At 29.0% G+C, this 26,049-nt stretch overlaps 3 protein-coding genes across 5 annotated transcripts in view; all 3 read right to left on the reverse strand.

The window, feature by feature from the left end:
* Positions 1-2,914: 2,914 nt before the first annotated feature.
* On the reverse strand, positions 2,915-4,955 carry LOC111420819 (tetraspanin-5-like). Of its 2 annotated transcripts, none has more exons than XM_023053863.2 (4): positions 4,681-4,955; positions 4,409-4,612; positions 3,992-4,351; positions 2,915-3,935 (listed from the first exon to the last, which is right to left on the reverse strand). In XM_023053863.2, the coding sequence occupies exons 1-4, from the start codon at positions 4,774-4,776 to the stop codon at positions 3,747-3,749; spliced, it is 849 nt and encodes a 282-aa protein (XP_022909631.1). In that variant the 5' UTR covers positions 4,777-4,955; the 3' UTR covers positions 2,915-3,746. The 2 variants fall into 2 exon arrangements, with proteins under 2 accessions (XP_022909631.1, XP_022909632.1); XM_023053864.2 differs by having other exon boundaries at positions 3,998-4,351; positions 4,681-4,944.
* Positions 4,956-8,722: 3,767 nt separating this feature from the next.
* On the reverse strand, positions 8,723-10,518 carry LOC111420815 (Trimethyllysine hydroxylase). Its single transcript, XM_023053860.2, has 6 exons — positions 10,412-10,518; positions 10,148-10,345; positions 9,606-9,826; positions 9,375-9,550; positions 9,093-9,317; positions 8,723-9,039 (listed from the first exon to the last, which is right to left on the reverse strand). The coding sequence occupies exons 1-6, from the start codon at positions 10,458-10,460 to the stop codon at positions 8,766-8,768; spliced, it is 1,143 nt and encodes a 380-aa protein (XP_022909628.2). The 5' UTR covers positions 10,461-10,518; the 3' UTR covers positions 8,723-8,765.
* Positions 10,519-10,876: 358 nt separating this feature from the next.
* LOC111420812 (very long chain fatty acid elongase AAEL008004-like) overlaps positions 10,877-26,049 on the reverse strand; it is a 43,007-nt gene continuing 27,834 nt past the window's right edge. For both annotated transcript variants that reach the window (XM_023053857.2, XM_023053856.2), the window contains exons 2-8: positions 25,553-25,631; positions 24,992-25,182; positions 24,859-24,939; positions 24,737-24,793; positions 15,901-16,143; positions 11,420-11,587; positions 10,877-11,359 (exon numbers count right to left, since the gene is read on the reverse strand). In XM_023053857.2, the coding sequence (XP_022909625.2) occupies positions 11,174-11,359; positions 11,420-11,587; positions 15,901-16,143; positions 24,737-24,793; positions 24,859-24,939; positions 24,992-25,182; positions 25,553-25,613 (987 nt within the window). In that variant the 5' untranslated portion in view covers positions 25,614-25,631 and the 3' untranslated portion in view covers positions 10,877-11,173. The remainder of the gene's footprint in view (positions 11,360-11,419; positions 11,588-15,900; positions 16,144-24,736; positions 24,794-24,858; positions 24,940-24,991; positions 25,183-25,552; positions 25,632-26,049) is intronic.

Raw genomic sequence — 26,049 nt, forward strand, 5'->3', positions numbered from 1 at the left:
AAAGATGTTCGAAGATGGCACATCTGATCAGGCTGATACCGCTTCTCGCCTCGCCTTCAGCCGGGCTGGTACTCCAACGCCCAGCAATTTGAAGACGACCCCCAAGCCGGGCTGGTACTCCAACGCCCAGAAACTTGGGTGCATGGCTGAGTACCGCTCAAAGAGCGCAGACGCGCTTTCAACCCGTTTTTACGTTCACAACCTCCAACTACACATGTATCTGACGACAACCAGAGATGTTAGACTGGTTGCCGGGACCGACGGCTTAACGTCCCCTCCGAAGGTCGGGGAGGCGACTCGGCGTGTATTCACTGGGAATCGAACCCAGGACGCCGGCGTGGTAGCCCGAGAGCATACCACGGGGCCAGTTTCAACAATTATGAATAATTAATAATGTATGGTGACACACATTTAATGTAGTTTCGTTTTTGGTAGCTGCCTTCGGACGTCCACTTTTTGGAAGATGTTTAACACTTCCGGTGTTAAGGAATATTTTAATATTTTGGATACTGTGGATTGTCTATCCACGTAAATATTATTGAACAGTGTACAAACTTCACTTTGAGTGCGTTTTCTATCACCGTACCCATACAGCTTTGATATTTGGATTCTTTGTCGTTCGCTTAATCGCGCCATATTTGTTTAAACTGTCAATTTTTTGACATTTAAAGCTATCAACTGTCAAAACTGTCATTTAGCTGATTTAATATTTTCAGAAAACGCATTTTTTCTCGATTCTTTTCTTATACAACCGTATGATTTGATATGTCCATCGCGTAGAGGAATTTGTCTTCTATCAAAATATGTAAAAAAACATACATATGCATCCCATTTAAAATAACAATGTTGGTTGCCATAGCAACGAAACAAAAAACAATGTAAACAATCAAATATCGCCAAAAAATGCGTCACAATTAATAGAGAAACTTTTATTTAAAACATTTTTCTTTAAAATCACAAATGGCGAAGTTATTGGCTATATTCCAGACGTTTGACACAACATACAGGTGTGTCAAATGTCTGGAATATAGTCAATAACTTCGCCATTTATGGTTTTTAAGAAAAATGTTTCAAATACAAGTATCATTATTAGTCGTGGCGCATTTTTTGGCAATATTTGCTTGTTTGTATTGTTTTTTGTTTCGTTGCTATGGCAACCAATATTGTTATTTTAAATGGGATGTATAGAGTATATTTATTTGTAACTCTATATTAATTAATCGTATAATAAAATACTAAAACTTAAAATGGAGTATTTGATAGACTGTTTTATGTGTGTCTATCCGTTTATTTATTATTTTATGACTATAACAAAATCGCCATGGGAAAATACATTATGTTGATATAACAACCCATGGTGATATAACATGATGTTTATATATAAGAATAATAAGAGTGCGTGATGCGCTACAGGATGCATATATTTTTTTTGCATACTTTAATACAGGATAAATCCCTCTATACGATGAACATATCAAATCATATGATTGTATAAGAAAAAAATCGAGAAAAATGCGTTTTCTGAAAATATGAAATCAGTAATTTACAAAGTAGGCACAGAAATAACGCCGTTGACAGCTTTAAATGTCAAAAAATGATAGTTTCAACAATTATGAATAATTAATAATGTATGGTGACACACATTTAATGTAGTTTCGTTTTTGGTAGCTGCCTTCGGACGTCCACTTTTTGGAAGGTGTTTAATACTTCCGGTGTTAACTAATATTTTAATATTTTGGATACTGTGGATTGTCTATCCGGGTAAATATTATTGAACAGTGTACAAACTTCACTTTGAGTGCGTTTTCTATCACCGTACCCATACAGCTTTGATATTTGGATTCTTTGTCGTTCGCTTAATCGCGCCATATTTGTTTAAACTGTCAATTTTTTGACATTTAAAGCTATCAACTGTCATTTAGCTGATTTAATATTTTCAGAGAACGCATTTTTTCACGATTCTTTTCTTATGCAACCGTATGATTTGATATGTCCATCGCGTAGAGGAATTTGTCTTCTATCAAAATATGCAAAAAAAAAACATATGCATCCCATTTAAAATAACAATGTTGGTTGCCATAGCAACGAAACAAAAAACAATGTAAACAATCAAATAAATCCAAAAAATGCGTCACAATTAATAAAGAAACTTTTATTTGAAACATTTTTCTTTAAAACCACAAATGGCGAAGTTATTGGTTATATTCCAGACGTTTGACACAACATACAGGTGTGTCAAATGTATATGCGTTTTCTGAAAATATTAAATCAGCTAAATGACAGTTTTGACAGTTGCTAAACTGTCATTTAGCTGATTTAATATTTTCAGAGAACGCATTTTTTCTCGATTCTTTTCTTATACAACCGTATGATTTGATATGTTCATCGTATAGAGGGACTTATCCTGTATTAAAGTATGCAAAAAAACATATGCATCCCATGTAAAATAACAATGTTGGTTGCCATAGCAACGAAACAAAAAACAATGTAAACAATCAAATATATCCAAAAGATGCGTCACAATTAATAAAGTAACTTTTATTTGAAACATTTCTCTTTAAAATTATAAATGGCGAAGTTATTGGTCAAATTGGGTGTGTCAAATGTCTGGATAAATTATGTCAAAAAAAAATAAAGACGCGACGTACAGTCTATATAGAATACTCCGAATGATTTATTTCCGTTCCTTTTTAATTTATAATTCACGTAGAGAGATAAAACTTTGAAAAGTTGATAACGGGATTCGAAATACGCAATTATTTGATATGTTTTGGTTAAAATAGCGTGGAACTCCTACTAAATTGCAATTTTCAGCAAAACTATACTATATAAAAATAAAATACGTAAGATGTAGGATAAAATTAATGTAGGATTACTTTGAACGTAATTACTTGAAAGGAAATATAAGTAAAACTTGTATTATTACTAGTAAAAACCATCATTTTTATTAGACATTGAGTGATACGTATACGCAGACTGTTTCGAATTCCTTGAGCTAAAATGGTTAGAAATGAAATAATAAACAATTAATATTGTAAATCTGTTAGGTTATTTGGCACTGATTTTGCATAATAAGCAGGAAACCCAAGGAGATTAATTAAATTTAGAATGAGAAAACTTCAAAGGTGATATACACTAATTTTTCTTATAAAAATATTACACTAATAATATTAATGATAATAATAATTAAAAAAACTTTTTTAGTAACGTTATTTAAAATTTTTGTAATTTATTTAGACTAGGTGTAGAAGCCCTATAATTCCTTAAAAAATTTCTTTTCTCATTTAACTTATAAATATTATTAAATAGATTTAGTGATTATAAAAAATTGAGTAATATTACACATTTCAAAGATAGAAAATGTGTCATATGCTTATAAAAAAAACGTAATAAATCTAATGATTAGGTCAAATATTCCTATAATTGACTTCTTTTTATACGAACCTAAAATAAACATTTATACAAATAAATCATTTCGTTTCTTTCCATTAAGATAATATTTTCAAACCTAAACCTGCATAAAACATTACAAAACAAAAGCAAGCATCTTTCAGGTTCGTATAAAAAAAAATTGTCCAACACATAAAATCTTCTCAAAGATCATCATCAGTCCAAAAAGTATTTTTCAGTCAGATATTACATTTTACAAAGATAACAGACATAGGACGAAACGAAGTTTACATTGCTAAAGGGATCTTTATTATTTACACATACACGTGGGACCCAACGCCCCTTGAAGCGTAACTTCAACTGACCCACCTTGCCTTTTGCATTTCTATCTGGCTTTCCAACGTTTTTGCCAAATAAATCACAAACAACTGTGATAAAGCTATACCTAACGCTATTCCTGCAATTGTATAAAGATTTCGTTCCGCCCACAAACGAAAAGTTTCAATACAACCGGATGTCCACACTTTTTTAGACGCCTCAGCGACCTAAAACGGAAAAAAAAATTAATCCCAATAAACTTTTACAATATTTAAAATATAACATTTACAGGATGTGTTTGAACTTTGTATCCACACATAATATTAACCAATCCAGATGAAATATCAGTAGCATTTATACAACACGAAAATGGAACCCCACATCTTTCAACACTTGGCGAACTACAATTAAAATATTCATTTTTAGACCAATCCATGTAACCTTCGTTGCTTAAACCGCAACAACGAAATTCCTGTTGCGCAAAATCGATAAAGTTTTGTAAGTCGGGATCGTCACGATACGTTCGAATTATGTTGTCAGTAAAGTTTTCTTCTAACACGGATTGCATAGATTGTGGAAAAACAAATCCAACAATTGCAATGCCCATTTCCAATAAGAAAAATATTAATAAACATAATGAATACTAAAATAAATCATTTTAATTTAAAAAAAAAACATGTAAAAGGCGATAATAACTTACAAATTTGAGCAAACATGTGTTTTCTCTTAAAGCCCCAACACATCCTGCAAAACTGACGATAAAAATAACTCCCCCTGTTATTATCATAACCAAAGAAACGTTGAGTATTACATCGTAAACTGTATCCAAACGCACCCAACCATTTAATTGGACTTTATCAAGAAACGCATATAACCCAATACCAATAAGTAGACCACCTAGCAGCTATGAATAATTAATAAAAAAAAATTAATTTTGCGCTCTCAATTCAACGAAGAGGATATAAACCTTACCCAAAATACAAAATTGAGTATAAAAATCAAATATTTCACACAAGAACTAACGTAAGTGTATCCGCTACGATTCGGCGTTGGCCTGTACGGTGGCATTTTTATGTTTTTTAAATAGAAAGGCGTAATTGGCAGTCTAAGAAGGAAGTTGCGGTAGTAATTTCCTGGTTTGTTGCACTTTCAGATTGTTAACATTGTGAATCACTGGGCTTCTTCTTGGGGGAACTGTCAAATTACATCTGCAACAATAATAACAAAGAATACTTCCGGTACTTGAACCGTAGATGGTGTAGCGGTTTAGATCAACCTCGACATAGAAATTAATTATTTTTTATAACATCAAGTGACTTTCCACCACAGATTGTATTAGTACCAGTAATCATAAAAATTAAACTAATTTTAATTACCTTTTTAAATAAATAATACGTTACAGATATCTGTAATTATTAATCATTGCAATATTTTGGTATAAAAAATTTAAAATATAGAATGGGTTTAAAAAAACATCAATACACATCAGAAAGTGGTTTTTATTAACAATTAAGCACCGTTTGTTTTAAAGGTTTTTCTATCTTTACACTTCCGAACGACACGACACCCGAATAATCCACAATGACATTTATTTAGTGGCGCTATCTATTATCACTCAGATAAAAATTTATTTGATTAATAAATATACTTAATTTATTTATTTACATAAATAAATCATCGTTTTATTGAATAATTTTTAGTTTATTTAGTTAATAAAAATTTAATTCTCGCGACATAACAGAAGGTCTATAAGAAGCTCTTCCATGTAAAACCCGGAAATTATTGAAAAAAAATAACAGTTCCAGGATTCAACTTTAACCAATATTTCTGTTCCTCTTTATTAATCTCTTTGTAAAAATTAAACAAATTTTAATTACTTTTTTAAATAAATAATACGTTACAGATATCTGTAATTATTAATCATTACAACGCTTTGATATAAAAAATTTAAAATATAGAATGATAATAAAAAACATCGATAAACTTCAGAAAGTGGTTTTTATTAACAATTAAATATCGTTTGTTATAAAAGAATTATCTTTACATTTCCGAACCATACCCGAATAATCCACAAGATCCACAATGACATTTATTTAGTGGCGCTATCTATTATCACTCATATAAAAATTTATTTTATTAATAAATAAACTTAATTTATTTATGTAAATAAATAAATCATGAATATATTTATATGATAAAAATAAGAGTTCCAGGATTTAACTTTAACCAATATTTCTGTTCCTCTTTATTAATCTCTTGATAAAAATCAAACTAATTTTAATTACTTTTTACGTTACAGATATCTGTAATTATTAATACTTTGTATATTACAATACTTTGATATAGAAAATCTAAAATATAGAATGTGTATAAAAAACATCGATAAACTCCAGAAAATGGTTTTTATTAACATTTATGCACCGTTTCTTTTAAAAGAATTACATCATTGATTATAATTGTTTGTAAGTGCTGCCACCTATCTTTATACTTCTGAACCATACTAGAATAACCCACAATGACATTTATTTAGTGGCGCTATCTATTATCTCTCAAATATCAATTTATTTATTTAATTATTTATTAATTAAACAAATAACATAAGTAAATAATCGTTTTATTGAATAATTTTTAGTTTATTTAATTAATATAAATTTAATCCTAAATTTTTAGCGGTACTTGTCCATTCATTTCTCGCAACATAACACCCTGTAAGTCTTCTAAATCCACTATAAGAAGCTCTTCCATGTAAAACCCGGAAATTATCGATAAAAATAACAGTTCCAGGATTCAACTTTAACCAATATTTCTGTTCCTTTTTATTAATGTCTTCATAAAAATTAAACTAATTTTAATTACTTTTTTAAATAAATAATACGTTACAGATATCTGTAATTATTAATCATTACTATGCTTTGATATAAAAAATTTTAAATATAGAATGATAATAAAAAACATCGATAAACTTCACAGAGTGGTTTTTATTAACAATTAAATATCGTTTGTTATAAAAGAATTATCTTTACATTTCCGAACCATACCCGAATAATCCACAAGATCCACAATGACATTTATTTAGTGGCGCTATCTATTATCACTCATATAAAAATTTATTTTATTAATAAATAAACTTAATTTATTTATGTAAATAAATAAATCATGAATATATTTATATGATAAAAATAAGAGTTCCAGGATTTAACTTTAACCAATATTTCTGTTCCTCTTTATTAATCTCTTGATAAAAATCAAACTAATTTTAATTACTTTTTACGTTACAGATATCTGTAATTATTAATACTTTGTATATTACAATACTTTGATATAGAAAATCTAAAATATAGAATGTGTATAAAAAACATCGATAAACTTCAGAAAATGGTTTTTATTAACAATTATGCACCGTTTGTTTTAAAGGAATTATATCATTGATTATAATTGTTTGTAAGTGCTGCCACCTATCTTTACACTTCTGAACCATACCAGAATAACCCACAATGACATTTATTTAGTGGCGCTATCTATTATCTCTCAAATATCAATTTATTTATTTAATTATTTATTAATTAAACAAATAACATAAGTAAATAATCGTTTTATTGAATAATTTTTAGTTTATTTAGTTAATATAAATTTAATCCTAAATTTTTAGCGGTACTTGTCCATTCATTTCTCGCAACATAACACCCTGTAAGTCTTCTAAATCCACTATAAGAAGCTCTTCCATGTAAAACCCGGAAATTATCGATAAAAATAACAGTTCCAGGATTGAACTTTAACCAATATTTCTGTTCCTCTTTATTAATCTCTTCATAAAAATTAAACTAATTTTATTTTCTTTTTTAAATAAATAATACGTTACAGATATCTGTAATTATTAATCATTACAATGCTTTGATATAAAAAATTTTAAATATAGAATGATAATAAAAAACATCGATAAACTTCACAGTGTGGTTTTTATTAACAATTAAATATCGTTTGTTATAAAAGAATTATCTTTACATTTCCGAACCATACCCGAATAATCCACAAGATCCACAATGACATTTATTTAGTGGCGCTATATATTATCACTCATATAAAAATTTATTTGATTAATAAATAAACTTAATTTATTTATTTACATAAATAAATCATCGTTTTATTGAATAATTTTTAGTTTGTTTAGTTAATAAAAATTTAATTCTCGCGACATAACACCCTGTAAGTCTTCTTAATCCACTATGAGAAGCTCTTCCATGTAAAACCCGGAAATTATCGATAAAAATAACAGTTCCAGGATTCAACTTTAACCAATATTTCTGTTCCTCTTTATTAATATCTTCATAAAAATTAAACTAATTTTAATTACTTTTTTAAATAAATAATACGTTACAGATATCTGTAATTATTAATCATTACTATGCTTTGATATAAAAAATCTAAAATATAGAATGATAATAAAAAACATCTATAAACTTGAGAGAGTGGTTTTTATTAACAATTAAATATCCTTTGTTATAAAAGAATTATCTTTACACTTCCGAACCATACCCGAATAATCCACAAGATCCACAATGACATTTATTTAGTGGCGCTATCTATTATCACTCATATAAAAATTTATTTTATTAATAAATAAATCATCGTTTTATTGAATATATTTATATGATAAAAATAACAGTTCCAGAATTTAACTTTAACCAATATTTCTGTTCCTCTTTATTAATCTCTTCATACAAATTAAACTAATTTTAATTACTTTTTACGTTACAGATATCTGTAATTATTAATACTTTGATATAAAAAATCTAAAATATAGAATGTGTATAAAAAACATCGATAAACACCAGAAAATGGTTTTTATTAACATTTATGCACCGTTTGTTTTAAAGGAATTACATCATTGATTATAATTGTTTGTAAGTGCTGCCACCTATCTTTACACTTCTGAACCATACCAGAATAACCCACAATGACATTTATTTAGACATTTATTTATTTATTTAATTATTTATTAATTAAACAAATAACATAAGTAAATAATCGTTTTATTGAATAATTTTTAGTTTATTTAGTTAATATAAATGTAATCCTAAATTTTTAGCGGTACTTGTCCATTCATTTCTCGCAACATAACACCCTGTAAGTCTTCTAAATCCACTATAAGAAGCTCTTCCATGTAAAACCCGGAAATTATCGATAAAAATAACAGTTCCAGGATTCAACTTTAACCAATATTTTTGTTCCTCTTTATTAATCTCTTCCCCCAATCTTTTATAAGCATCATAAAACATGGGAATTTCTTCAAAATTTAACGTGTTTAATGGGGCTCTATCGTAAATGTTGTATCTACAAAAATAAGAAATAAAATGAGAAAATTAATTAATGTTGACTTTTTTTACCTAATTTGTGATAATTTTTTCGTCACCGGATGTTGTTTTAATACCGTGTCTATGGTCGTGTAATGCACATTTTTTTCTATGTACTCGGATTCGATGGGAAAAGTTGTTAAAATTTCGTAATCTTTTGGGTGGCGTTCTTTTAAATTATTTGCAGCATTAAAGCCGTCAACTAAAAGAGTTTCTCCACCTTCCCCATCGTGACTTAACATATGAAATACTTGAAGGCTGAAATAAATGTTTATGAAAAAATTGAAATAGCAATATAAAAATATCATTTTGTACCCTGAAGCTTCTGTAAAATAAGTGTTATCGTTATGGGCCCCTAATTCGATTGTTGTGTAAGCCGTATCGGCGTGTTCTAAATTATTACTAACTTCCCACATTCCACCAAATAACGTTTGTTGAACCGGAGCCATGTTTCGGACAACTTTTTCTGTTGATTCAATACTTGGTTCTACCTTTAAAAATAATTTGTGGTAATTAAGAAAATTGCTTTAAATGAATTTTAGATACCTCGGTGACAAATCCAATTCCGTATTTTAAGATGTTTTTTAATACAAGTTTTAAACCGGTTTGATCTTTTTTAAAATATTCTTTGGATGTTACGTAAAGTTCTTTGATGTTTTTTATTTGATTTGAGTTCCAATAAAAGCTTTCATTTTGTGGTAGTTTTGTAGTTTTGTAAAGATTACTTAAATAATTTAATGAAAATTCTGTTAAATGGCCATCTTTCCCTAAAAACAATATTGTTTCAACGTAAAAAATGAATGAATTAAAATTAGAACTAAAACTAGCACTAGAATTAACACTACACCTAGAAATAGAAACATTCGGGTTTAGCCGCACGTCTTTTAAGACGGCTAAACCCGAATGATTCTAGTTCTAGGTCTAGTGTTAGTTTTAGTTTTACACTTGCACTATCACTAGAACTAGCATTAGACCTAGAACTAGAAACATTCGCAGACAACAAAACACAGAATGTTTTTAATTCTAAGTCTAATGTTAATTTTAGTGATAGTGTTAGTTCTAGTTTGAGTTATAATTTGGTAACTTACAAGTAATTTTTAATTTATCATTAATTTTGACACAATCCACAGGTTTTATATTTTTAGGTATTTTTAAAACGTCCGACATGATTTGATTCGTTTTTTGATTGTAACATTTTTCACATCTGCAATGATCTCGAAGCCAAATGTAATGAATTTTTAGGTTTTCGTCAATTTCTAAATGGGAGTCGTATAAACTAAGAAATCCTACAAGACAAGAATATAAAGAAAATTAATGAATAAATTAATTGATAAAATTAAATTTTTTCTTACTCGTATTATTAATTTTTTGCGAAAAAACTTTCTGCGTTAATTTGAGCATGGTTAAAAGTAAAATGAGAAGTTGCTGTTTATAAAATAATAAGTAATTTTATCTTTATGTGGTGATAAAAAAGTTTTTAACAGTAAATTGAGGTCAAATGGTTTCATTTTTTTTTTCTGGATCGAATGTTGAGGTTAAAGTTGAATTAAAAGACTGTTAAATTCAAAAATAGAAGAAATAAAGATTAATAATCAATTTAGACAAACTAAAATATGCAGTGTTAGAAAATGATTCTTCAATCTCAGTACATTGCTATATGTACTTACTAGAGGTGTTAATGTATTCTTTTGAATTTTATTTGATGTTTAAATTTGACGTCAATTTGTTTAACCTTGACTGAGGTCTTATTTATTTTACATAATAAATCCTTTTTTACAAAATCATTGATGGAGAAAGAAATAAAAGAATTGTATTGGTTGATTTATAAAAATATTTATTAATTATTTATTTGTACACTTTTTATTTTTCAAAATTAAGATAAGGTTTTTTTGATAAAGAATCTTAAATAAAACATAAAATTCCCTTAAAAAAACTGGTTTTCTCCTATTTTCTAATTTGTTACTTCTATTTTTGTGATGCTAAAAACATTTAACAAATCAAAAATAATATACAAAAAACCCATTTTTTACTTTTATAAATTAAATTAAACCTTAATCGTTAAAATCATTAAATTACAAAAAAAGAAACAATCCCAAAATAGAAAAAAATAAAAATTACGCTTGAGCACTATCTATAAAAGCCCTATTTCTCAATTGAATATTACTATCTGACGTATAACTTTTGCTAATATGTTTACTAATACTACCATTTTCATACAAATCCGTTTGAATTGGGAAACAAATTCCAACTCCTTTTCCATTTTTACAACTTTCATTTGAATATTTTATTTCTTCTTTATCCTAAAAATTACGACAAAAAATCATTAACACATCATTAAAGTTGCATATAAAGGTACTGACTTCAACTTTTGTTTTGGACTTTTTTACATAAGTCTTTTTGTAGAAATCGGAAAACAGGAAGTAGAACATAACGGCGTGAAGGCCGATCCACCAGACAAACGCCTTTGGATAATCACAATCAATAAATAGTAATTGAAAAGCGTGGACCATCACCAATACGAATTGAACCTATAAAAATTAAATTTAAATTAATTAATAACCAAAATTAACACAACACGATCAATTTGAATTCAAATAAGAGCTGTTTTATATTTATTTCAACTTTTGACATCAGGATTTATTTATTCAAATTTAAACATTTCAAAACGATGAACAGGATGTGAGTTAATTCTATACTGCTTATTGTATAATATCAGTTTAAAGTTTTTGTATGTAATGTACTATACTATACAGGATTGTTCAAGAGATAAAATGTTGATTGGATCATGTTCTAGTTTTGCACTAGAACTAACACAAGATCTAGAACTAGAATTATTCGGGTTTAGCCGTCTTGAGAGACGTGCGGCTAAACCCGAATGTTTCTAGTTCTAGGTGTAATGTTAGTTCTAGTGACAGTAGTAGGTAGCGTTAGTTAGCATAAGATATCACTATGTTGCATATTTTTATTGCACTAAAACTAGAACTAACACTAGACCTAAAACTAGAAAGTATCTGTGAATGTTTCTAGTTCTAGGTCTAGTGTTAGTTCTAGTTTTACATTATCACTATCACTAGAACTAACACAAGACCTAGAACTAGAACCATTCGGGTTTAGCAGTCTTGAGAGACGTGCGGCTAAACCTGAATGCTTCTAGTTTTAGGTTTAATGTTAGTTCTAGTGACAGTAGTAGGTAGCGTTAGTTAGCATAAGATATCACTATGTTGCATATTTTTATTGCACTAAAACTAGAACTAACACTAGACCTAAAACTAGAAAGTATCTGTGAATGTTTCTAGTTCTAGGTCTAGTGTTAGTTCTAGTTTTGTATTATCACTATCACTAGAACTAACACAAGACCTAGAACTAGAATCATTCGGGTTTAGCCGTCTTCAGAGACGTGCGGCTAAACCCGAATGTTTCTAGTTCTAGGTCTAGTGTTAGTTCTAGTTTTACATTATCACTATCACTAGAACTAACACAAGACCTGGAACTAGAAACATTCGGGTTTAGCCGTCTTCAGAGACGTGCGGCTAAACCCGAATGTTTCTAGTTCTAGGTCTAGTGTTAGTTCTAGTTTTACACTAGTACTATCACTAGAACTAACACAAGACCTAGAAATAGAATCATTCGGGTTTAGCCGTCTTGAGAGACGTGCGGCTAAACCCGAATGTTTCTAGTTCTAGGTCTAGTGTTAGTTCTAGTTTTACATTATCACTATCACTAGAACTAACACAAGACCTAGAACTAGAATCATTCGGGTTTAGCCGTCTTGAGAGACATGCGGCTAAATCCGAATGATTCTAGTTCTAGGTCTAGTGTTAGTTCTAGTGTTAGTTCTAGTTTTACATTATCACTATCACTAGAACTAACACAAGACCTAGAACTAGAAACATCGGGTTTAGCCGTCTTGAGAGACGTGCGGCTAAACCCGAATGTTTCTAGTTCTAGGTCTAGTGTTAGTTCTAGTGTTAGTTCTAGTTTTACATTACCACTATCACTAGAACTAACACAAGACCTAGAACTAGAATCATTCGGGTTTATCCGTCTTGAGAGACGTGCGGCTAAATCCGAATGATTCTAGTTCTAGGTCTTGTGTTAGTTCCAGTTTTGCACTAGTACTATCACTAGAACTAACACAAGACCTAGAAATAGAATCATTCGGGTTTAGCCGTCTTGAGAGACGTGCGGCTAAACCCGAATGTTTCTATTTCTAGGTCTAGTGTTAGTTCTAATTTTACATTACCACTATCACTAGAACTAACACAAGACCTAGAAATAGAATCATTCGGGTTTATCCGTCTTGAGAGACGTGCGGCTAAATCCGAATGATTCTAGTTCTAGGTCTAGTGTTAGTTCTAGTGTTAGTTCTAGTTTTACATTATCACTATCACTAGAACTAACACAAGACCTAGAACTAGAAACATCGGGTTTAGCCGTCTTGAGAGACGTGCGGCTAAACCCGAATGTTTCTAGTTCTAGGTCTAGTGTTAGTTCTAGTGTTAGTTCTAGTTTTACATTACCACTATCACTAGAACTAACACAAGACCTAGAACTAGAATCATTCGGGTTTATCCGTCTTGAGAGACGTGCGGCTAAATCCGAATGATTCTAGTTCTAGGTCTTGTGTTAGTTCCAGTTTTGCACTAGTACTATCACTAGAACTAACACAAGACCTAGAAATAGAATCATTCGGGTTTAGCCGTCTTGAGAGACGTGCGGCTAAACCCGAATGTTTCTATTTCTAGGTCTAGTGTTAGTTCTAATTTTACATTACCACTATCACTAGAACTAACACAAGACCTAGAAATAGAATCATTCGGGTTTATCCGTCTTGAGAGACGTGCGGCTAAATCCGAATGATTCTAGTTCTAGGTCTAGTGTTAGTTCTAGTGTTAGTTCTAGTTTTACATTATCACTATCACTAGAACTAACACAAGACCTAGAACTAGAAACATCGGGTTTAGCCGTCTTGAGAGACGTGCGGCTAAACCCGAATGTTTCTAGTTCTAGGTCTAGTGTTAGTTCTAGTGTTAGTTCTAGTTTTACATTACCACTATCACTAGAACTAACACAAGACCTAGAACTAGAATCATTCGGGTTTATCCGTCTTGAGAGACGTGCGGCTAAATCCGAATGATTCTAGTTCTAGGTCTTGTGTTAGTTCCAGTTTTGCACTAGTACTATCACTAGAACTAACACAAGACCTAGAAATAGAATCATTCGGGTTTAGCCGTCTTGAGAGACGTGCGGCTAAACCCGAATGTTTCTATTTCTAGGTCTAGTGTTAGTTCTAATTTTACATTACCACTATCACTAGAACTAACACAAGACCTAGAAATAGAATCATTCGGGTTTATCCGTCTTGAGAGACGTGCGGCTAAATCCGAATGATTCTAGTTCTAGGTCTAGTGTTAGTTCTAGTGTTAGTTCTAGTTTTACATTATCACTATCACTAGAACTAACACAAGACCTAGAACTAGAAACATCGGGTTTAGCCGTCTTGAGAGACGTGCGGCTAAACCCGAATGTTTCTAGTTCTAGGTCTAGTGTTAGTTCTAGTGTTAGTTCTAGTTTTACATTACCACTATCACTAGAACTAACACAAGACCTAGAACTAGAATCATTCGGGTTTATCCGTCTTGAGAGACGTGCGGCTAAATCCGAATGATTCTAGTTCTAGGTCTTGTGTTAGTTCCAGTTTTGCACTAGTACTATCACTAGAACTAACACAAGACCTAGAAATAGAATCATTCGGGTTTAGCCGTCTTGAGAGACGTGCGGCTAAACCCGAATGTTTCTATTTCTAGGTCTAGTGTTAGTTCTAATTTTACATTACCACTATCACTAGAACTAACACAAGACCTAGAACTAGAATCATTCGGGTTTAGCCGTCTTGAGAGACATGCGGCTAAATCCGAATGATTCTAGTTCTAGGTCTAGTGTTAGTTCTAGTGTTAGTTCTAGTTTTACATTATCACTATCACTAGAACTAACACAAGTCCTAGAACTAGAATCATTCGGGTTTAGCCGTCTTGAGAGACGTACGGCTAAATCCGAATGATTCTAGTTCTAGGTCTTGTGTTAGTTCTAGTTTTGCACTAGTGCAATGTTAATTCTAGTGACAATAGTAGGTAGCATTAGTTAGCATAAGATATCACTATGTTGCATATTTTTATTGGACTAAAACTAGAACTAACACTAGACCTAGAACTAACCAGAGGAAGTGGAAGAGGAAGATTTATCCAACGTCATCAGACATATGGACCAGGAGAAGAAGAATTTAAACATTTATTAATTTTCATAAATAAAATAAACTATCTCTGTAATTTTAAAGTTTATATCTTGATATTTAAAACCGGAAACAGGAAAAGAATTATTAAAAAAATCAACGTTAAGATTTATTTTTTAAATTTCTTGTTTTTCCTTTGCTTTGCATTCTGAAGGTGAAGGAAAACTTGTACATCTTTTGTAACAACTTCTCTTTATATAGAAAAACAGGAAGTTGTCACCCGGGTGATAAATTTATTGGTCTCGACGCAGCGAAAATTTATTCTCTTTATATCAATGCGTGTCTTGATGACTTTTTACGGAACGTCGCCGCATTGTTGAGAAGGTCGAAAGACCTCCAAGAATAAATTTAATTTCACTTTCATTCATAGAGTAAATATTTTTTTTAAGTTACCTAAATGTATATTTTATTTCTACGATAAAAGCACATAAAAGAAAGTAACACATTGATCTCTAGCGACCTTCTAATGGTAGCTTTAGATTGTAATACTTCAATTTACTCATTGCAAGTTTTCATTCAATAGCAATCAGTAATTTTTTAATTTTAACTTACCATTTGTAAAGCCGTCAAATACTTTTTCCACCATAAATACTTTTGATACTGGGGTCCCAAAGCGGCAAAGAAATAGTAACTGTACATAATAATATGGACGAAGGTGTTTAAAAACCCGAAAAACGTCGAATGACCTCCTGGCGTGAATTTAACGCCAAACCACACTGACATCGGCATTATTCCGTGATGAATTACGTGCAAAGTTGAAATGTGACCGTTCTTTTTACGAAGAACAAAAAATATCTGCAACAAAAAGAAAGATTTAAGTAATTTTAAGAAAAGCGAAAAGAATTTCTCAGCCATCAGTATGCAAAAAAGTAGCCACTACTAATATAAGGCAAAGATACTGATTGCAGTAGCTGATCTATTTATTACTAAAGACTAGATATGGCTTGTAGAAGACTAAATATTATAAGCAAAACAGTAGATACTGTTGGCAGAATATTAGTTATTGCTAGTAGAAGAGTGAATAATGGTAATAAAAGACTAAATATTGCTTTCAGAAGAGTGTCTATTGTAGTGGTGGAACGGATATCCGACGTTTCCGGCCATTTTTTAAAATCCGGCCGAATACCGGATAGTTACCAAATATCCGGCTTTGACATACTTAGTACTCCACCATACACAGGAATTAGTATATCTTTTAGGTGTTGGACACTGCAGATAATAATCAAGTACAACCCCAATAGGACTTTTTTCATTGGATACAACTTTATTTATATCAGGTTTGTCTTTAGCAACCTCATTATTATTATTATATTATTACTAACAGAACTGTCGCTGTTACCATTTTCGATTATTAATTACAGTATCCTCTTCTTAATGTAAAAAGCCGTTTTGAAAAATCACTTTCAGTCCATTGAGAAATAAATTTTTGAAATGATCGACAATTTTTTCGAATTTTGCAATTTTCACCAATTAAGTTTTAAAAATTCGTATAAAATCCATTTCTTGGAATATGAGTATGAAAATTTCCCAAAGTGTTAATAAGAGTGTCCTCTTTCCAATGCACTAACGCGTTTTGAAAAATAACTTTTAGTTTTTGAGAAAACAATATTTGAAGTTTTGATAAAATTTTCGATGTTGCAATTTGCATCGATAATTTTCAAAATTCGCTATAAAATTAATTTCTTGAAGGATCCTTGTGGAATTATCACCAATTATCGATTAAAGTATCCTCTTTTTAATGCAAAAAGCCGTTTTGAAAAATCGCTTTTAGTTCTTGAGAAATAAATTTTTGAAATGATCGAAAATTTTTTCGAATTTTGCAATTTTCGCCGATTAAGTTTTAAAAATTCGTATAAAATCCAGTTCTTGGAATATGAGTATGAAAATTTCCCAAAGTGTTAATAAGAGTGTCTTCTTTCCAATGCACCAACACGTTTTTAAAAATAACTTTTAGTTTTTGAAAAAACAATATTTGAAGTTTTGATAAAATTTTCGATGTTGCAATTTGCATCGATAATTTTCAAAATTCGCTATAAAATTCATTTCTTGAAGGATCCTTGTGGAAATATCACCAATCATTAATTAAAGTATCCTCTTTTTAATGCAAAAAGCCGTTTTGAAAAATCACTTTCAGTTTTTGAGAAATAAATTTTTGAAATGATCGCCAATTTTTTGAATTTTGCAATTTTCGCCGATTAAGTTTTAAAAATTCGTATAAAATCCATTTCTTGGAATATGAGTATGAAAATTTTCCAAAGTGTTAATAAGAGTGTCCTTTTTCCAATGAATCAACACGTTTTGAAAAATAACTTTTAGTTTTTGAGAAAACAATATTTGAAGTTTTGATAAAATTTTCGATGTTGCAATTTGCATCGATAATTTTCAAAATTCGCTATAAAATTAATTTCTTGAAGGATCCTTGTGGAATTATCACCAATTATCGATTAAAGTATCCTCTTTTTAATGCAAAAAGCCGTTTTGAAAAATCGCTTTTAGTTCTTGAGAAATAAATTTTTGAAATAATCGACAATTTTTTCGAATTTTGCAATTTTCAACAATTAAGTTTTAAAAATTCGTATAAAATCTATTTCTTGGAATATGAGTATGAAATTTTCCCAAAGTGTTAATGAGAGCGTCCTCTTTCCAATGAACCAACACGTTTTGAAAAATAACTTTCAGTTTTTGAGAAAACAATATTTGAAGTTTTGATAAAATTTTCGATGTTGCAACTTTCATCGATAATTTTCAAAATTTGCTATAAAATTCATTTTTTGAAGGATCCTTGTGGAATTATCACTAATTATCGATTAAAGTATCCTCTTTTTAATGCAAAAAGCCGTTTTGAAAAATCGCTTCTAGTTCTTGAGAAATAAATTTTTGAAATGTTCGCCAATTTTTTGAATTTTGCAATTTTCGCCGATTAAGTTTTAAAAATTCGTATAAAATCCATTTCTTGGAATATGAGTATGAAAATTTCCCAAAGTATTAATAAGAGTGTCCTTTTTCCAATGAACTAATGCGTTTTGAAAAATAACTTTTAGTTTTTGTGAAAACAATTTTTGAAGTTTTGATAAAATTTTCGATGTTGCAATTTTCATCGATAATTTTCTAAATTCGCTATAAAATTAATTTCTTGAAGGATCCTTGTGGAATTATAACCAATTATCGATTAAAGTATCCTCTTTTTAATGCAAAAAGCCGTTTTGAAAAATCGCTTTTAGTTCTTGAGAAATAAACTTTTAAAATAATCGCCAATGTTTTGAATTTTGCAATTTTCGCCGATTAAGTTTAAAAAATTCGTATAAAATCCATTTCTTGGAATAGGAGTATGAAAATTTCCCAAAGTGTTAATAAGAGTGTCCTCTTTCCAATGAACTAACGCGTTTTGAAAAATAACTTTTAGTTTTTGAGAAAATAATATTTGAAGTTTTGAAAAAATTTTCGATGTTGCAATTTTCATCGATAATTTTCAAAATTTGCTATAAAATTCATTTTTTGAAGAATCCTTGTGGAAATATCACCAATTATCAATTAAAGTATCCTTTTTTTAATGCAAAAAGCCGTTTTGAAAAATCGCTTTTAGTTCTTGAGAAATAAATTTTTGAAATAATCGACAATTTTTTCGAATTTTGCAATTTTCGCCGATTAAGTTTTAAAAATTCGTATAAAATCCATTTCTTGGAATATGAGTATGAAAATTTCCCAAAGTGTTAATGAGAGTGTCCTCTTTCCAATGAACCAACACGTTTTGAAAAATAACTTTCAGTTTTTGAGAAAACAACATTTGAAGTTTTGATAAAATTTTCGATGTTGCAATTTTCATCGATAATTTTCAAAATTTGCTATAAAATTCATTTTTTGAAGGATCCTTGTGGAATTATCACTAATTATCGATTAAAGTATCCTCTTTTTAATGCAAAAAGCCGTTTTGAAAAATCGCTTCTAGTTCTTGAGAAATAAATTTTTGAAATGTTCGCAAATTTTTTGAATTTTGCAATTTTCGCCGATTAAGTTTTAAAAATTCGTATAAAATTCATTTCTTGTAATATGAGTATGAAAATTTCCCAAAGTGTTAATAAGAGTGTCTTCTTTCCAATGAACTAACGCATTTTGAAAAATAACTTTTAGTTTTTGAGAAAACAACATTTGAAGTTTTGATAAAATTTGCGATGTTGCAATTTTCATCAAGAATTTTCAAAATTTGGTATAAAATTCATTTTTTGAAGGATCCTTGTGGAATTATCACCAATTATCGATTAAAGTATCCTCTTTTTAATGCAAAAAGCCGTTTTGAAAAATCGCTTCTAGTTCTTGAGAAATAAATTTTTGAAATGTTCGCCAATTTTTTGAATTTTGCAATTTTCGCCGATTAAGTTTTAAAAATTCGTATAAAATCCATTTCTTGGAATATGAGTATGAAAATTACCCAAAGTGTTAATAAGAGTGTCCTCTTTCCAATGAACCAACACGTTTTGAAAAATAACTTTTAGTTTTTGAGAAAACAACATTTGAAGTTTTGATAAAATTTTCGATGTTGCAATTTTCATCGATAATTTTCAAAATTTGCTATAAAATTCATTTTTTGAAGGATCCTTGTGGAATTATCACTAATTATCGATTAAAGTATCCTCTTTTTAATGCAAAAAGCCGTTTTGAAAAATCGCTTCTAGTTCTTGAGAAATAAATTTTTGAAATGTTCGCCAATTTTTTGAATTTTGCAATTTTCGCCGATTAAGTTTTAAAAATTCGTATAAAATCCATTTCTTGGAATATGAGTATGAAAATTACCCAAAGTGTTAATAAGAGTGTCCTCTTTCCAATGAACCAACACGTTTTGAAAAATAACTTTTAGTTTTTGAGAAAACAACATTTGAAGTTTTGATAAAATTTTCGATGTTGCAATTTTCATCGATAATTTTCAAAATTTGCTATAAAATTCATTTTTTGAAGGATCCTTGTGGAATTATCACTAATTATCGATTAAAGTATCCTCTTTTTAATGCAAAAAGCCGTTTTGAAAAATCGCTTCTAGTTCTTGAGAAATAAATTTTTGAAATGTTCGCCAATTTTTTGAATTTTGCAATTTTCGCCGATTAAGTTTTAAAAATTCGTATAAAATCCATTTCTTGGAATATGAGTATGAAAATTACCCAAAGTGTTAATAAGAGTGTCCTCTTTCCAATGAACCAACACGTTTTGAAAAATAACTTTTAGTTTTTGAGAAAACAACATTTGAAGTTTTGATAAAATTTTCGATGTTGCAATTTTCATCGATAATTTTCAAAATTTGCTATAAAATTCATTTTTTGAAGGATCCTTGTGGAATTATCACTAATTATCGATTAAAGTATCCTCTTTTTAATGCAAAAAGCCGTTTTGAAAAATCGCTTCTAGTTCTTGAGAAATAAATTTTTGAAATGTTCGCCAATTTTTTGAATTTTGCAATTTTCGCCGATTAAGTTTTAAAAATTCGTATAAAATCCATTTCTTGGAATATGAGTATGAAAATTACCCAAAGTGTTAATAAGAGTGTCCTCTTTCCAATGAACCAACACGTTTTGAAAAATAACTTTTAGTTTTTGAGAAAACAACATTTGAAGTTTTGATAAAATTTTCGATGTTGCAATTTTCATCGATAATTTTCAAAATTTGCTATAAAATTCATTTTTTGAAGGATCCTTGTGGAATTATCACTAATTATCGATTAAAGTATCCTCTTTTTAATGCAAAAAGCCGTTTTGAAAAATCGCTTCTAGTTCTTGAGAAATAAATTTTTGAAATGTTCGCAAATTTTTTGAATTTTGCAATTTTCGCCGATTAAGTTTTAAAAATTCGTATAAAATTCATTTCTTGTAATATGAGTATGAAAATTTCCCAAAGTGTTAATAAGAGTGTCTTCTTTCCAATGAACTAACGCATTTTGAAAAATAACTTTTAGTTTTTGAGAAAACAACATTTGAAGTTTTGATAAAATTTGCGATGTTGCAATTTTCATCAAGAATTTTCAAAATTTGGTATAAAATTCATTTTTTGAAGGATCCTTGTGGAATTATCGCCAATTATCGATTAAAGTATCCTCTTTTTAATGCAAAAAGCCGTTTTGAAAAATCGCTTCTAGTTCTTGAGAAATAAATTTTTGAAATGTTCGCAAATTTTTTGAATTTTGCAATTTTCGCCGATTAAGTTTTAAAAATTCGTATAAAATTCATTTCTTGTAATATGAGTATGAAAATTTCCCAAAGTGTTAATAAGAGTGTCTTCTTTCCAATGAACTAACGCATTTTGAAAAATAACTTTTAGTTTTTGAGAAAACAACATTTGAAGTTTTGATAAAATTTGCGATGTTGCAATTTTCATCAAGAATTTTCAAAATTTGGTATAAAATTCATTTTTTGAAGGATCCTTGTGGAATTATCGCCAATTATCGATTAAAGTATCCTCTTTTTAATGCAAAAAGCCGTTTTGAAAAATCGCTTCTAGTTCTTGAGAAATAAATTTTTGAAATGATCGACAATTTTTTCGAATTTTGCAATTTTCGCCGATTAAGTTTTAAAAATTCGTATAAAATTCATTTCTTGGAATATGAGTATGAAAATTTCCCAAAGTGTTAATAAAAGTGTCCTCTTTCCAATGAACTAACGCGTTTTGAAAAATAGCTTTTAGTTTTTGAGAAAACAATATTTGAAGTTTTGATAAAATTTTCGATGTTGCAATTTTCATCGATAATTTTCAAAATTCGCTATAAAATTAATTTCTTGAAGGATCTTTGTGGAATTATCACCAATTATCGATTAAAGTATCCTCTTTTTAATGCAAAAAGCCGTTTTGAAAAATCACTTTTAGTTCTTGAGAAATAAATTTTTGAAATAATCGACAATTTTTCGAATTTTGCAATTTCAACCGATTAAGTTTTAAAAATTCGTATAAAATCCATTTCTTGGAATATGAGTATGAAAATTTCCCAAAGTGTTAATAAGAGTGTCCTCTTTCCAATGAACTAACGCGTTTTAAAAAATAACTTTTAGTTTTTGAAAAAACAATATTTGAAGTTTTGATAAAATTTTCGATGTTGCAATTTGCATCGATAATTTTCAAAATTCGCTATAAAATTCATTTCTTGAAGGATCCTTGTGGAAATATCACCAATCATTAATTAAAGTATCCTCTTTTTAATGCAAAAAGCCGTTTTGAAAAATCACTTTCAGTTTTTGAGAAATAAATTTTTGAAATGATCGCCAATTTTTTGAATTTTGCAATTTTCGCTGATTAAGTTTTAAAAATTCGTATAAAATCCATTTCTTGGAATATGAGTATGAAAATTTTCCAAAGTGTTAATAAGAGTGTCCTTTTTCCAATGAATCAACACGTTTTGAAAAATAACTTTTAGTTTTTGAGAAAACAATATTTGAAGTTTTGATAACATTTTCGATGTTGCAATTTTCATCGATAATTTTCAAAATTCGCTATAAAATTAATTTCTTGAAGGATCGTTGTGGAATTATCACCAATTATCGATTAAAGTATCCTCTTTTTAATGCAAAAAGCCGTTTTGAAAAATCGCTTTTAGTTCTTGAGAAATAAATTTTTGAAATGATCGCCAATTTTTTGAATTTTGCAATTTTCGCCGATTAAGTTTTAAAAATTCGTATAAAATCCATTTCTTGGAATATGAATATGAAAATTTCCCAAAGTATTAATAAGAGTGTCTTCTTTCCAATGAACTAACGCATTTTGAAAAATAACTTTTAGTTTTTGAGAAAACAACATTTGAAGTTTTGATAAAATTTTCGATGTTGCAATTTTCATCAAGAATTTTCAAAATTTGCTATAAAATTCATTTTTTGAAGGATCCTTGTGGAAATATCACCAATTATCAATTAAAGTATCCTCTTTTTAATGCAAAAAGCCGTTTTGAAAAATCGCTTTTAGTTCTTGAGAAATAAATTTTTGAAATAATCGACAATTTTTTCGAATTTTGCAATTTTCAACAATTAAGTTTTAAAAATTCGTATAAAATCCATTTCTTGGAATATGAGTATGAAAATTTCCCAAAGTGTTAATAAGAGTGTCCTCTTTCCAATGAACTAACGCGTTTTGAAAAATAACTTTTAGTTTTTGAGAAAACAATATTTGAAGTTTTGATAAAATTTTCGATGTTGCCATTTTCATCGATAATTTTCAAAATTCGCTATAAAATTCATTTTTTGAAGGATCCTTGTGGAAATATCACCAATTATCAATTAAAGTATCCTCTTTTTAATGCAAAAAGCCGTTTTGAAAAATCGCTTTTAGTTCTTGAGAAATAAATTTTTGAAATAATCGACAATTTTTTCGAATTTTGCAATGTTCGCCGATTAAGTTTTAAAAATTCATATAAAATCTATTTCTTGGAATATGAGTATGAAAATTGCCCAAAGTGATAATAAGAGTGTCCTCTTTCCAATGAACTAACGCGTTTTGAAAAATCACTTTTAGTTTTTGAGAAATCAACATTTGAAGTTTTGATAAAATTTTCGACGTTGCAATTTTCATCGATAATTTTCTAAATTCGCTATAAAATTAATTTCTTGAAGGATCCTTGTGGAATTATCACCAATTATCGATTAAAGTATCCTCTTTTTAATGCAAAAAGCCGTTTTGAAAAATCGCTTTTCGTTCTTGAGAAATAAACTTTTGAAGTAATCGCCAATGTTTTGAATTTTGCAATTTTCGCCGATTAAGTTTTAAAAATTCGTATAAAATCCATTTCTTGGAATATGAGTATGAAAATTTCCCAAAGTGTTAATAAGAGTGTCCTCTTTCCAATGAACCAACACGTTTTGAAAAATAACTTTTAGTTTTTGAGAAAACAATTTTTGAAGTTTTGATAAAATTTTCGATGTTGCCAATTTTCATCGATAATTTTCAAAATTTGCTATAAAATTCATTTTTTGAAGGATCCTTGTGGAAATATCACCAATTATTAATTAAAGTATCCTCTTTCCTTTTTTTTCTTCAAAAAAGTTCATACAAATAAGTTGACTTATCTTATCAGCTTTCTTATTAATTTCATTTTTATTCAAATATCGCAATAATGTGGCAATGTAGGGCATCAATTCAGAAATGTACCAGAAATTATAACCACAATGGCCGGATCTCTTCGCAAAATCACTATCCGTTCCATCACTAATCTATTGCTTGTTGAAGACTATATAATACTTGTAAAAGACTAAACATTGTAAGCAAAAGGCTATTATACTGTTGGCAGAAGACAAGTAAATCCCAAGGGAAGTCTATTCTTATAGAAGACTACATTTTTATTTATATCTTAACGATATAGAATTAATGATAAATCAATTATCTTGGGATGAAGTATAATACTAAGGCAAAATCGTATTCATGCACTTACCGTATCAAGAAATTCTGTGAATTTTGAGATATAATACCAATAACAACCTCGTACCATCTAAAAATTAAAAAAAGAATTTAAATAATTTTTTAAATTCTAATTTATTTATTGCTTTGATTTACCCTTAAAGCTAATGGATTATTAGAATAATCCACCGGTTGACATTTATAACTATAGTGACTAAACCAGCCACTAACGCAAGACTGTAAAATAAATAAAGAATAGAACAAATAAAGTTAAAAAAATAATTTTTACCTCATAAAATAACCATGTACTAAAAACAACCTGAAATAAATTATAAAAAATGATCGTTTTTCTTAGGTTGAAAGGTTTTCGATTTTCCATTAACATTGGACCAAGAACCTTCACTATGTACGCATAAGACAAGCATATTATCATCGTAGGAAATGGAGAGTCCATTAAAAAGTATCCTTTTACGCGTTGATCTTGAAAAAAAAAAGTTTAAAAGATTGCCATATTTAACATTGACATTTTTAATATTTTTAATAAACGCGTACATAACAAAAACTCCTCAAATACTATAATTAACATACATCGTATCTACTATTAATATAATTTTAGAAAATTATCCCTCCAAGTGAAAAAAGTCAATGTCAAAATACTTTAGTTTTTAAACCAATGTCAATATTGAGTAAGATTTGGTTTTTAAAGAGGTTCAAATTGACAAATATCTTTCGAGGATAACTTTAATATTTGCGTATCTCGTTTTCGTAACGTTTCACTTTACTTTGAAAAAAATATTTTTTTAATCTCTCTAAATAAAATCAAAACAAACAATTTTCTTTTTTAACTTACCGCTTTTATTGTCCATCACATCATGGTAAACGTGTACAATCTGCCCGACCACGCTGGCCATTTTTAATCTTTTCTAAACCTAAAAAAAAAATAACGAAAATATAAATTAATAAAAAGAAAACAATGAAATAAAAGAATTATAGATTTATTATTGCATTGAGTAAGAATGAAAAGTAAAAGTGGTTTTCGCATCGTTTCTAATAATCGCATATTGAAAAAGAGCCTTGAACGACCTTGACATAGAAAGAGGTTCAACTCGGCAGGAATCGAGTAAGAGAAAGATCTTTAACTCGATTTTAACGAAATTAATCGAATTTTAATTTGATGTTTTAAATTAAAGTAAATATTAAATTTTGTGAATTTTGGTTTAGACTAAAATACGATTTTTTCGAGATTAATAATAAAAAATTTAGAATCACATAGTTAAAGACGCCACGATATTAAATAAGTTCTGACGAATCTGTCTTCTAGTTCGAGAGACAATCAGACATGAGAAT

This window comes from Onthophagus taurus, chromosome 2 (assembly GCF_036711975.1).
Source record: "Onthophagus taurus isolate NC chromosome 2, IU_Otau_3.0, whole genome shotgun sequence".
Classification (NCBI taxonomy): Eukaryota; Metazoa; Arthropoda; class Insecta; order Coleoptera; family Scarabaeidae; genus Onthophagus; species Onthophagus taurus.